Genomic DNA, 10,305 nt, shown 5'->3' on the forward strand with positions numbered 1-10,305 from the left:
AACAGACACGGAAATGCACGCCAAAGACTACCAATGGACAAGGAAAGTATTTACTTCATTGTCTTCTCTACTTCCCAGAAAGCATGTCAGTGTAGAGTTTTACGATGTGGTCCAAGATCGAATATTTACCTAAATATATCACTATGATGAAATCCTCTGCACACTTAGTGACCTCAGTGTTCACCTTAGTGACCCCACATTACAGAAGGAGAACAGTGCATATTCTCTAGGAAGCAGACACTCATCTCACAGACAGGAAGCCCAATTCTTTACCAACTATGCAATTCAAAGTTAGTTGAACTTGAAGTTGATGAGCTAGATGACATTAGGAAAGCCTACTATTCTTTGAATATAGAGATTCAAAGTGCAGACACAATCAAGTTATCACCCTGCCTTGGTCACCAGATGTGGGAGCACCCAGCACCTGTAGCTCACCTGGCTGTGTCGGTTCTGCCACTGGCTTCACCTTCGCTTGGATCCCTCAAAAATAAAGAGAAGGTGGAGATTTAACAATTTTAAAAGCATTAGGAGATCAAGAAAACCCATAAATAAAAGACACTGAAGCCAGCGTCCTCATTAGTCCCAGCTGTGACTCCTTCTTCACACTTTTACCCCAGCACGTGCTGCTGCCACTTCTCGAGCGTCCACTAGATACTGTCGACGGGGTATTAGATGAAAACTTCGCTGTTCTTTAAACACAGTCTTCCAGCCCAGAGTCAGGACATGGGTTCAATTCTCAGCACTCACATGGTGGCTCACAACCATCTATAACTGCGGTCCTATGGATCCTGATGCCCTCTTCTGGTATGCATGCATGCAGACAAAACACGCATACACATAAACAAATCTTTTTTAAAAAAATGAAAGAAGGTGATCCCAATATGGTTTTCTAACAATAAATACTAATTCTAAAGTAGACCATGAATTTATTTCAGAAGTTATGCCAAGAACCCATGCACAGTCTTCAGCAGCCTATCCACAAAGGTAAGTCTAAAAGAGACTGAACAATGAACAGAACAATAATCTCACTTAGATCTAAATCTGTGAAATAAAACCAGAAAAACTGCTGTCTTTGTATTGAAGGTGACTAATATTTTTAAAGTTTTCCAAAATTCTAACTCTACTGATATTTCAAAGGTGATTGAAACCGAGTCAAGTTATAACCTAATATGCAAATCTATAAAGTGTGCACAGCAGGGTTAAAGTCAGCGCTGCCCTCCTCTCTCCACCCCCTCAGTACAGAGCTGCTGTACTACACGGCAAGCTCAATCCAGGCACTAAATGTTACAGCCTCCCAAGTCTGCAGGGCTCTAACTACAGGCCCTTTCCATAGACATACTGTGCAAAGGACATTGTTTTTTCAGAACTGAAAAGAATAATAAATTTATTTGCATTCTCAAATGGGGTTTCTTAAATTTCTGTTTTTATAATTGCTATTTTCACTAGGCAGGATATTAAACACTCAGTGCCATCTGTAAAAGTTATTTCACTCTCACAAACTGAAGTAGACACGTGTCTGAGCCAGTTCACTTGCTCTGATCCACTGCACAGATGGGCAGTGCTCTCTACCGCAGCAACAGAATTACACTGTTGACCCCACTGGAAGATGAAACACCCGTACCCAAAAGGGACAAGTGTCTGACTTTTCTGTCCTGTTCACAGGGTGCACTGCTGGTAAGCTCTAAGCATCCAGAATGGGATCTTCCTTACTCAATCCAGTCACATGTTGGTCTAGCCTTCCTGGGATGGGGCAGCCCAAGGAATTGGTTCTAAGTGACCTGATGGGAGGTGGATAGGACACAAAAGCACAGATGGCTGCAACAGTTCATGCAGCTTAGCATGGCTCTGCAATACAAAAGCAAATACTGTATATACAGCAATTTACACTTAACTGAGCACACAGGCCATTCCCTTCCACTTGGGAAGCCCTCAAGCCTGGTGTAGGAGCAGCAGCAAGCAAGGCAGGATTGCAAGGAGAATGAATGTAAGGACAAACTCCTAGCAGTGTGTAGAGATACCTCTGGGTGGGAAGAACGGAAGCAGGAGGTCAGACAGGAGGAGCAGGCATAGGCTTATATGTGCCTATACCTATAGTCTCAGCAAGACAAAATCTAATTACCCCCTCCTTTTCTATTTCTTTTCTTTTTCTTTTTTTGCAGTCTGTGGGTCAAATGGAAGGTTTTGTGCATGCTAGGTAAGCTATGCCCTTAGTCCTAATGGGTGTTTTAAATCAGGAAGTAACTTATACTGTTTATATATATCCATATATATTTGTATATATCCATATATATTTATATATATCCATATATATTTATATATCCATATATATTTATATATCCATATATATATTTATATATCCATATATATTTATATATATCCATATATATATGGATGAAGGAGACCAGGTAGGAGTGAAGATTGACAGTGGTTTTGACTTTGAGGCAGTGGCAGGAAAGACTCTACTGAGAAGAGCCATTTGCAAATGTGGAAAGGAATCAAAGACAACTTTGAGGCAACTGGAGGATGGAGCTACCACTTCTAAAATGGAAAGAACAGGGGAGAGTGGGGCTTGGAGGCTGAAACACGATGCAGAGATGTGGAGCTTCGGGCAACTTGATCTATAGGGATGAGGCTCTGGGAGATCTGGGGTCAAGACCGAGGCTGTCAAAATGAGAGGCCATCTATAGCCACATCATGAGGAGATAACCAAGGGAAGTCAGAAAACTGGCAGAGAGCAGTCCCAAGTCTGTCCCGTGCATGCTGATGTTTAGAAGTGATGGGAAAGGCAAGGAGACCTTGGAAGGAGAAGCTGGTTTGTGAGGCAGGAAAAACCAGTCTAGAGAGGAAAGAGGCCTAACCTTGAAAGACACTGTAAGAACCAGGGGCTCACAGCCATCTCACTGCTCAGTCCACTGCCCTGGTGACTGACGATCCCCCCAGCACCCTGAGAACAGTTGCCCACACATCCTCTGACTCCTGGCACAGACTGTGGGTGGACTGCAGGTCTTTTTCTCACAAGGTGTCACTCCGCATCCCTGCCCAAACTGCATAAGATCACTGATGGACTTGAGGATTTAAGGTTTGAAACCCAACTGTGTGGTACTGACCTGCGGACGAACTTGGAAGTGATTTTGCTTATTATCCCGGTGGACGTTCCCCTTCTGGCGTGTGCAAGGGCACCAGCTTCATGGGACGGGGAGGCAGGCGGCCCATTGTAAGCCGCACTGCGCCGCTCTCGGAGCTGCTCCCCATGGAAGGTGCTTCGGCTGGAGCTCCCTCGGGGGAAGCGGGTCCTGTCTGGGGTGGCGGCACTAATACTGTGAGCAGATGGGGAAGCAGCAGGCGCTCTCTGGGTTGCACTGCTGGGAGAAATGAAGATACATTATTCATAATAATGGCGGGCGCTTTCACTCGGGCTAAACACTGGGGAGGGAAAAGTGCGAGTCCTTCCGTTGGTCCAGTGATCTCTGTTTGCATTAGAAATGAGGAGCATGGGACAATTAATTTTCCATCTCATTATACAAGGAGGGGAGGGAAGTTTAAAAATAATACACTTCTTGTAAAATCTGGTGATTAAAGATTAAGAAATTACTGACATGAAGACAAATACTGTCAGAATCCGGAATGCCCAATCTGGGTGATGCATATGTGTTTTTTACATGTAATCTGCATGGTCTGAAATTTCAAATGCTTCAAAATTCAAAATTTTTTTGAGCACTTCTATGACACTACACATAAAAATTCCATGTGTGATCTCATGTGAAGTCCACTGAAAACACTATGAAATATCTTTAGGCTATACATGTAAGATATGCCAAGAATCTAAGTGAACTCCATATCTAAATTCATGTTCTATTCCAACCATCTCATTATGAACATGTGAATATTGCAGAACTGGAAAATGTCCCAAACCCAATGGTTCCTGGGCCTAGGAATTTCAGACAAGGGTTCCTCAATTTGAACATTACCAATGTACGTTGGTTGCTCAGTAACCTGTAGAACAAACTTTATTCTTTGTCAAAAAGCCTTTTTATAATATTACCATGTTTCCACTTTAGACCCTAGAGGATTCAATGCATGTGGTGCTATCAAAACCTAATTACTAGAGTGAGAGCATACTCAGATACTTGAGTTCCAGTCCTACAAGAGGCAAAACTCCAAATGTGAACTGAATTTTATACCCAAGCAGCCGCTCCCCTGATACAGCAGCTGCTAGGACCCAAGGCCACAGCGCCTAGCTGGGTTGGGTACGTGTCTTTTCTTTAGTAAGGGTTTCCAGATAGCGTCTCTCTGTGTAGCCCTGGCTTGCTTTCGAGACCAAGCTGGCCTCAAACTCACAAAGATCCACCTGTTTTTGCCTTCCAAGTGCTGGGATTAAAGGTGTGCGCCATCACATCTGGCTTTTGTGCATCTCACCCCCCCACCCCCACCCCGACCGCAGACAGGGTTTCCCCAGGTAGCCCTGGCTGTTCTGGAACCCACTCTGTAAACCAGGTTGGCCTCAAACTTACACCTGTCTCTGCCTCCCGAGTGCTGGGGCTAAAGGTGTGTGCCACCACCGCTTGATCTTTTTTTTTAAAGCTTATTTGTGTGCATGTGTACATGTGCACTCCTGCCACAGTGCATGTGTGGAGGTCAGAACACAATGTCCAGTTGGCTCTCTCTGTTCACTGCGTGGATTCCAGGGATAGAATCGAGGTCACTGGGCTTGGCGGTAAGCACCGTTACCACCTGCTGATGCTTCTCTAGCCACTCAGCTTACTTAAATGATAAACCAGGCAGCAATGCTTTATGACACATTAAAAACACAATCTGTTAAGAATATTCTTCTTAAAAATGATTTCAAGTAATTTCAGATAACTGCTACAGCACAAAATAAGTGTATACCCAGTCAACATTTCCTGACACTGTGTCTGTCTTTTCCGACCACTCTGGAGGAGACAGTGACCACAGAGAATGAGAAGCAAGAGGACTCACCCAGGCCGGTACGCTTCAGAGCCATCTTTAATGGTTGGCAGTGTGACTTTAATAGGGTGGCCGGAGGTGGACATGGACTTCTGGTGGCGGGGCCGTGCTGAGGCGCCAGCAGAAGCTGCTGTGGAACCCGCAGGTGACAAGCTGCTGGCGGACATCTCTGTAAGGCTTGACATAAAAGAAAAGGTACAGTTACTAAAACCCAAGAAAGGGATTTCCTGAGTCTCAACTGATTGACACTTTCATGACTGAAACACTTAAAAGAAATGAACACATTCTTACTCATTAACAAATCAATTCCCCATTTAAGGTAGTCCATTGAAAAGTGCTTAGATGTGTGTTCTGTATGCATGTGTCTGAGAAGGCAGGCATATGTACGGATGTGTGACAGCTACAGACAAGACGATTATTGCTGGAGACATTTTACATTCAATTCTAAGATTAGTTCTGTGCACTGTGTTGCTGTGAATCTTCCTATATCACTTAAGCTCTGAGAACTCCTAGCTATATGAAAACTGCTGTTTCTGTAGCCAGCACCTCCTGTAGCTCCTATCAGTTCACTGTCTGAAGAATAGGCTGACCAGTATGGGTGTCAAGCAGCTACAGATCAGCATTTAGTACAGAAGACACAGTTAATAATTTGAAATCAACTTCAACACCAAGCCTAAAGAATACCAGGAAGCCACAGTTTCCTTGTGTGCTTTCCATAGCCTACAACAGAAAAGAGAGCCATGTGAGGTCGGACTGTCCCTCTGCTGAGAACAGAATTAAATCACAACAGATGCTTCAACCTTTGAGCTACCATGAGTAGTTCATCCAACTACAATAAAACTCAATAATGGGCTGGATAGATGGCTCAGTGGTTAAGAGCACTGCCTGTTCTTCCAAAGGTCCTGAGTTCAATTCCAGCAACCATATAGGGGCTCACAATCATCTGTAATGAGATTTGGTGCTCTCTTCTGGCCTGCCGGCATACATGCAATACAGAATACTGTACACATAATAAATAAATCTTAAAAAAACTCCAATAAGAAGTCTGTGGTTCTACATTCTTTAGAGGATGAAAAGGAGGCCTTTATTATTTGAGCATAAAAAGAGTTGATTAATTTAAATCAAGATCAGATAAGCAAATTAAATAAACCTATAACTGCTAAAGAAATAGAAACAGTCATCAAAAAAAGAATTCTACATGATTTTCAAAGAAGAACTAATACCAATACTCCACAAATTGTTCTAGACAATAGAAAAAAAAGGAACATTGCCAAACTTATGAGGCTACAATTACCCTGATTCCCAAACCACACAAGACATTACTAAGAAAGAGAATTACAGACCAATCTCACTCATAAATATTGATGCAAAATACTCAATAAAACACTGGCAAATCAAATCCAAGAATACATCTACTATGATCAAGTCAGCTTCATCCCAGAGATGCAGGGATGGTACAACATACAAAAATCTGTCAATGTCAGTTGATTCACCATATAAACAAACTGAAAAATAAAAACCACATGATCATCTCATTAGATGCCGAAAAAGCTTTTGATGAAATACAACATCCTTTCATGATAAAGGTCTTGTAAAGAGCAGGATACAAGGAACATACCTAAATATAATAAAGGCGACTTACAGCAAACCAACAGCCAAGATCAAACTAAATGGAGAGAAACTCAAAGTGATCCCACTAAAATTAGGAACTAGACAAGGTTGTCCACTCTCTCCATATCTATTCAATATAGTTCTTGAGTTCTAGCCAGAGCAATAAGATAACAAAAGGATATCAAAGGAATACAAATAGGAAAAGAAGTCAAACTCTCACTGTTTACTGAGGATTATAATAGTTTATATGTGACTCCATAAAAAAGGTATTTTTATGAGTCTACAACTCATAAACACCTTCATTAATGTAGCAGGATACAGGATTAACTCAAAAAAAATCAATAGCCCTCCTTTATATAGATGATAAATAGGCTGAGAAAGAAATCAGAGAAACATCACTCTTTACAACAGCCACAAATAGCATAAAATATCTTGGAGTAACTCTAACCAAACAAGTGGAAGACTTGTATGACAAGAACTTTAAATCTTTGAAGAAAGAAATTGAAGAAGACACCAAAAAATGCTCTCCCATGCTCTCGTGTAGGTAGAACTAACATAGTAAAAATGGCAATCTTACCAAAAGCAATTTACAGATTCAATGCAATGCCCATGAAAATCCCAGCAAAATTCTTCACAGACCTTGAAAGAATAATACTCAACTTCATATGGAAAATCAAAAAACCCAGGATAGCCAAAACAATCCTGTACATTAAGGAACTTCTGGAGGCATTACAATCCCTAACTTCAAACTTTACTACAGAGGTACAGTACTGAAACAGCCTGGTATTTGCATAAGAACAGACAGGAGGACCAATGGAACTGAATCGAAGACCCAGATATTAATCCACACACGTTCGAACACTTGATTTTTGACAAAGAAGCAAAAAATATCAAATTGAAAAAAGAAAGCAAATTCAACAAATGGTGTTTTCATAACTGGTTAGCAACATGTAGAAGAATGAAAATAGACCCATATCTATCACCATGCATAAAACTCAAGTCCAAAAGGATCAAAGACCTCAACATAAAACCAACCACATTGAACCTCATAGAAGAGAAAGTGGAAAGTACACTTGAAGGCATTGGCACAGAAGATTCCTTCCTAAATATAACCCCAGTAGCACAGACACTGAGAGAAACAATTAATAAATGGGACCCCCTGAAACTGAAAAGCTTCTGTAAAGCAAAGGACACGGTCAACAAGACAAAAAGGCTGTCTATAGAATGGGAAAAGATCTTCACCAACTTCACATCAGACAGAAGACTAATATCCAAAAAATTGGCCATCAAAAGAACAAATAATCCAATAAAAAATGGAATACAGACCTAAACAGAAAACTCTCAACAGAGGAATCTAAAATAGCCAAAGACACTTAAGGAAATACTTAACATCCTTAGCCATCAGAGAAATGCAAATCAAAACAACTCTGAGATTCCATCTTACACCTGTAAGAATAGTCAACATTGCTGGGCCGTTGTCTCAAAAAACAAAACAACCCCCCCCAAACAAAAAAAAGGCCAACATAAAAAATATTGATGATTTCTTATGCTGGAGAGGATATGGGGTAAAGGGAACACTCCTGCATTGCTGTGGGAGTTAAAACTGGTACAGCTCCTTTGGATATCAGTATAGCGATTTCTCAGAAAATTAGGAAGCAACCTTTCTCAAGATCCAGCAATACCACTTTTGGATATAAACCCAAAGGATGCTCAATCATACCACAAGGATATGTGCTCAACTATGTTCATAGCAGAATTATTTGTCATAGTCAGACCCTGGAAACAACCTAAATGCACCTTGACCAAAGAATGGATAAAGAAGCTATGGTACTTTTAACAATGGAGCACTTCACAGAAGCAGGTGGGGGCTGGGGGAGGAATAATGACATCTTGAAATTTGCAGGCAAATGGATGGATCTAGAAAACATCATATTGAGTGTGGTAACCCAGTCCCAGAAAGTCAAATATAATATGTGCTCACTCATATGTGGCTTTTAGATATAAAACAAAGAAAAACTACAATTCACAACCACAGAGAATCTAGACAACAAAGAGGACCCTAAGAGAGACAAATATGGATCTAATCTACATAGGGAAGTAGAAAAAGACAAGATCTCCTGAGTAAACTGGGAGCACGGGGACCATGGGAGAGGGTAGAAGGGCAGGGGGAGAAAGGGAGAGGAGTGGAGAAAAATATATAGCTGAATAAAAACAATAAAAAGGAAGAAAATGTGATTATATAATAAAATAAGAATTGGTTGAAGGGTAAGGGGCAGAGGGAAGTCAGAGCAGGGTACACATGGAGAGAAGACCCAGACTTGTCAGACTGTGATTGTACACACACTTTAGTACTGAGAAATATTCCGTTCCATATTTCGTTTAGAAACTTGGAAGTTACTTCTTACTCCTTAAATACACTTCCACCCTTCTGTCCTGCTACACAGGGACACACTCCATTGGAAACAGGTATGGTTGTAGCACTCTGCATTCCTTCCCTGTGACCCACACACCGACAAACATTTCAGCAAGGCTATGTGCAGCAATGACAGACACCACCTTTGGGCTCAGTGACCTCACCTGCTGTCTCTTCCATTCTGCAGTGCTGTGTACCGGTCTGTGCTCCTTTCACACACATACGTGTTCCTTCTTGCCATGCTCCCTCCAGAATATACGTTGTTCTTTATAAAGAAGAAAATCAATTTAAAAATCTTAACTATATTAGTTTGAAATCAAATTATCAAAAAATTTCAAAGCATAATTTTAATTGAGTAGACTCACATAAGCAAGATCTATTTTTCTTCTTTCTCATATTTAGATTTTAGAAATGACAAGTGAATCAAAAGAAAACCAAAACAGCAAAAGACAAAACAAACAAACAAACAAACCCCACCAGACCACAGCCACTACTGTTTTAGTTTATAGTTCCACAGAGGCAGACAATGGCATTGGGAAGCACAGGAAGCAGGTTCCATTCTCTCAGGGAGTGCCTGGCTGAGAAGGGGCAGAGCAGAGAGTGAATCTGCCCTCAGTCTCAGTATGGACAGGGCAATGAAGGTGGCAGTTCCTCCAGAAGCCTGTGCTATTCTTTGCCTACTCATCAACTTCACCTGTCTCCAGGTCAGTGCCTGCCTGCTGAGTGTTGATGGGGGGCTGAGGAGTGCAATAGAAGACACTGCCCATAGCTCCCCTGCTCATAGTCCCCTGTTTGAGTTAGGAGACAGGCCACATGTAAACAAGAGAAAGAATAGCAAAAAAGGGGAAGACAGATGAGCTAGCCTCCTAATCACACAAAGACCCTACACCATCATGCCTGCCAAACACTATTTGTTACCAGCAATAAAAAGGACAGGAGTCATTGTCTGTGTCTCATTTTTCCATTTTGTTGTTGTTTGTAGTGCTGGGACTCCGACCCTGGGTCTTGAACATGCTAGGCAAGCACTTTACTAGCTGGGCCACCCCAAGCCCGGGAGGAGTGACTCAAAAGGGATAAAACACTCTTCTATCTCTGCTCCACTGGAAAAAATCTTCCTACCTATTCTAGCTTCTATAATTCTTTAAAATACACAGTTAATCTAACATTTGTTTAGTATGAGCACTAGAAATTTAATAGGTATTTCCTCAAACTCAGATGCAGAAGGGGAAAATCATACAAACAACTTTATATAAGTACAGTTTTAAAGATCTTTCAGTATGCTGGAGAGATATCTCAGCAGTCCTCTGCAGAGGACC

At 41.5% G+C, this 10,305-nt stretch overlaps 1 protein-coding gene across 3 annotated transcripts in view; it reads right to left on the reverse strand.

Annotated features, from left to right (window-relative positions):
- Positions 1-10,305, reverse strand: part of Mark1 (microtubule affinity regulating kinase 1) — a 104,198-nt gene that overhangs the window by 3,550 nt on the left and 90,343 nt on the right. For 2 of the 3 annotated variants that reach the window (XM_026779729.1, XM_005348828.2), the window contains exons 14-17: positions 9,154-9,254; positions 4,978-5,142; positions 3,108-3,362; positions 436-480 (exon numbers count right to left, since the gene is read on the reverse strand). In XM_026779729.1, the coding sequence (XP_026635530.1) occupies positions 436-480; positions 3,108-3,362; positions 4,978-5,142; positions 9,154-9,254 (566 nt within the window). The remainder of the gene's footprint in view (positions 1-435; positions 481-3,107; positions 3,363-4,977; positions 5,143-9,153; positions 9,255-10,305) is intronic. The other variant, XM_005348829.2, reaches the window with a different exon arrangement.

Source organism: Microtus ochrogaster, chromosome 6 (genome assembly GCF_000317375.1).
Source record: "Microtus ochrogaster isolate Prairie Vole_2 chromosome 6, MicOch1.0, whole genome shotgun sequence".
Taxonomy (NCBI): domain Eukaryota; kingdom Metazoa; phylum Chordata; class Mammalia; order Rodentia; family Cricetidae; genus Microtus; species Microtus ochrogaster.